The 2,680-nt window shown below is 49.8% G+C and overlaps 1 protein-coding gene across 1 annotated transcript; it reads left to right on the top strand.

The window, feature by feature from the left end:
- The first annotated feature begins 279 nt into the window (after positions 1 to 279).
- Positions 280 to 2,680, top strand: pou5f3 (POU domain, class 5, transcription factor 3). Its single transcript, XM_026296582.2, has 6 exons — positions 280 to 1,023; positions 1,128 to 1,130; positions 1,176 to 1,287; positions 1,737 to 1,867; positions 2,179 to 2,343; positions 2,423 to 2,680. The coding sequence occupies exons 1-6, from the start codon at positions 280 to 282 to the stop codon at positions 2,678 to 2,680; spliced, it is 1,413 nt and encodes a 470-aa protein (XP_026152367.1).

The following is a 2,680-nucleotide window of genomic DNA, read 5'->3' as shown; positions in this document are numbered from 1 at the left end:
TGAGCTTGAAGGTGAGGTGACGCGCAGGACTTCATGGAGTAGGCCACAAGCGTGTTGGTGGTTATGTTGCACCAAAACGGCAACTTGTTAGGCCCTCGAAACGTATTTTCGTCTCACAGGCGCTGGTTCATGTTTTATTTTTTGGAGCCCCTCTTCCTCTCTTCTCCTTTGGTTTGTGTGTAAATGTGAAGCGGATGAGCAGGTTTAAAGTCAGTTACCAATAATTTTTTTTAACTTTTGGATGCGTGGTTATTATTAGGCTCACACGTCGTTTGGAAGATGTCTGAAAGAGCGCAGAGTCCGGAGTGCCAAGTCAGGCCTTACGACTTCAGCCGGGTCAACCCTTGCACCCAGACTTTGGGTCAGGATGGTTTGGGCGGCGCTGCGTCGTTCCAGCTTCCTCATGGCGTCCTTCCGGACCCGAGCCTCCTCTACAACAAAACCGCTTATGCTTCTGCACAGACCTTTTTCTCTTTCGCACCCGTCGCCGGTGAGTACAGGGGCTCCGACCAACAGACTGGAGAATTTGGGCAACCCAAACACTGGTACCCCTTCGCTGCGCCTGAGTACACCGGCCAGGTACCCGGCGTAACAGCAGCTACCCAGCCTACAAACCTGAGTCCCCCTATAGCCGAGACCCGGGAGCAAATCAAATTGCCCGAAATAAAGACTGAGAAAGACGCTGGTGATGACTACTCAACGGAGATAAAGGTCCAGCAGTACCCGACACCTTCGGCCTCCGCCGCTATGCCCCATGGAGTATTCTACTCTGCGGCCTGGAACCCGTCTTTCTGGCCCGGGATCACCCATATCACCCCGCCCGGCAACAGTACTCTGAATCCCTCAACACCCTCTGCATCTTCGCCATCCATGTCCCCTTCACCCCCAAGCAACGGGCTTTCGGGGAACGCGTTTTTCAGCGTGAACACAACCCAGGCCGCCACCGAGCCGCAGACGCAGAACCCGAGCTCTTCTACGCGAAGCAGCGGGTCGTCCAGCGGCGGGTGCAGCGACTCTGAGGAGGTAAGGACACTCATTCACTCAGGTCTCTGTCGTTCCCTCTTGAGAACCAGTGCAACTTGTAGGAACTCTAAGACCCTCTACAAGAGTTTTCTTTGTTTTCACAGGAGGTTTGTTTGTTTAAATCAGCCTAATATTATTTTCCTGTTCTCCAGGAGAACCTTTCTACTGAAGAACTGGAGCAGTTTGCTAAGGAGCTGAAGCACAAACGCATTACCTTGGGTTTCACTCAAGCTGATGTTGGCCTTGCTCTGGGTAACCTTTATGGTAAGTCTGGTTCCTGTGAGGAGCTACTGCTTTATGAGGTACTTTCTTTCCAGTTCATTGTCAAAAACCTACATTTTCTTTAGGATCTAAGACCACAGACCAGCAAGTGCCCGGTCCTCTGTGACCAATGGATCTCATGCAAATCCCAGTGACGATCTGCAATGTTGCACCATCATGATCATTGTGGGAGATGCTCTGTAACCACTGTATGGGAGTCCTTGTGGACATTATTGGGTTTGCAGTGTCATGTGTAGCTCCCAGCTTTAGACATTAAAGTAGTGACTAATCTGTGTAGGCCTTCTCCAGTTAGGGCAAGTTTTAAGCTGCCAAATGTGGCATCACCAGCTACCCAATAGATTGACTGTGTAGGTGACGTGCAAAGGTTTGGCTTTCAGTGATTGAGTTTATTGACCTGTGATGTATATGGTGTTTTGTTTGTGCGCATGTAGGCAAGATGTTCAGTCAGACGACCATTTGCCGCTTTGAAGCCCTGCAGCTGAGCTTTAAGAACATGTGCAAGCTGAAGCCCCTTCTTCAGAGATGGCTGAATGAGGCAGAGACTTCAGAAAATCCCCAGGATGTAAGTCTGAAACTGACATCTGCCAACTAGTTTACAAGACAACAGATGATCACAAAAGTCTCCTGAGATCAGTTGCTCTGTTCAGACAGAGCCAACTTCCTGTTGAGCAAACCTAAACCGAGGTCCTCCACTATTGTTATAGGCCACCTAGTGGCAACAATTTGCTGTTTAGTGATCACAAGTCTTTAAATCTAGGTGTCCATACTTCAGTGTTTTAATAGCTGGTAGCCTACTTACTTCAGGAGTATATTGCATACACATCAATCCATGTCATTAGTTTCATATCCAACACTGCATCTTTGATTCCCCAGATGTACAAGATTGAGCGAGTATTTGTTGACACCAGAAAGAGGAAGAGGAGGACCAGTCTGGAGGGAGCAGTGCGTTCTGCTCTGGAGTCCTATTTTATCAAGTGTCCCAAACCCAACACCCAGGAGATCACGCACATCTCAGATGACCTGGGCCTGGAGAGAGATGTAAGTTTCGAACTCTTAAAGTGAAGCGGTTTTAAAGTGGTTGGTTGCATTTTTGAATAACAAATACTGCCCTTGGCAGGTGGTACGTGTTTGGTTCTGCAACCGAAGACAGAAAGGAAAGCGCCTGGCCCTGCCACTGGATGAGGAGTGTGATGGCCAGTTCTATGAGCAGAGCCCTTCCCCTCTAAACATGGCCCCCTCCCCCATCCCAAGTCAGAGCTACCCAGCTTCCAGCTACACCGGTGGCCCTTCCACACTGTACATGGCCCCCCTCCATCGGCCTGATGTCCTGAAACAAACCCTGCACCCTGGGCTGGTTGGTCACCTGACAGGATGA

Source organism: Mastacembelus armatus, chromosome 12, assembly GCF_900324485.2.
Source record: "Mastacembelus armatus chromosome 12, fMasArm1.2, whole genome shotgun sequence".
Taxonomy (NCBI): Eukaryota; Metazoa; Chordata; class Actinopteri; order Synbranchiformes; family Mastacembelidae; genus Mastacembelus; species Mastacembelus armatus.
Note: the sequence above shows the minus strand (reverse complement) of the source record. Positions and strands in the feature narration are given on the sequence as shown.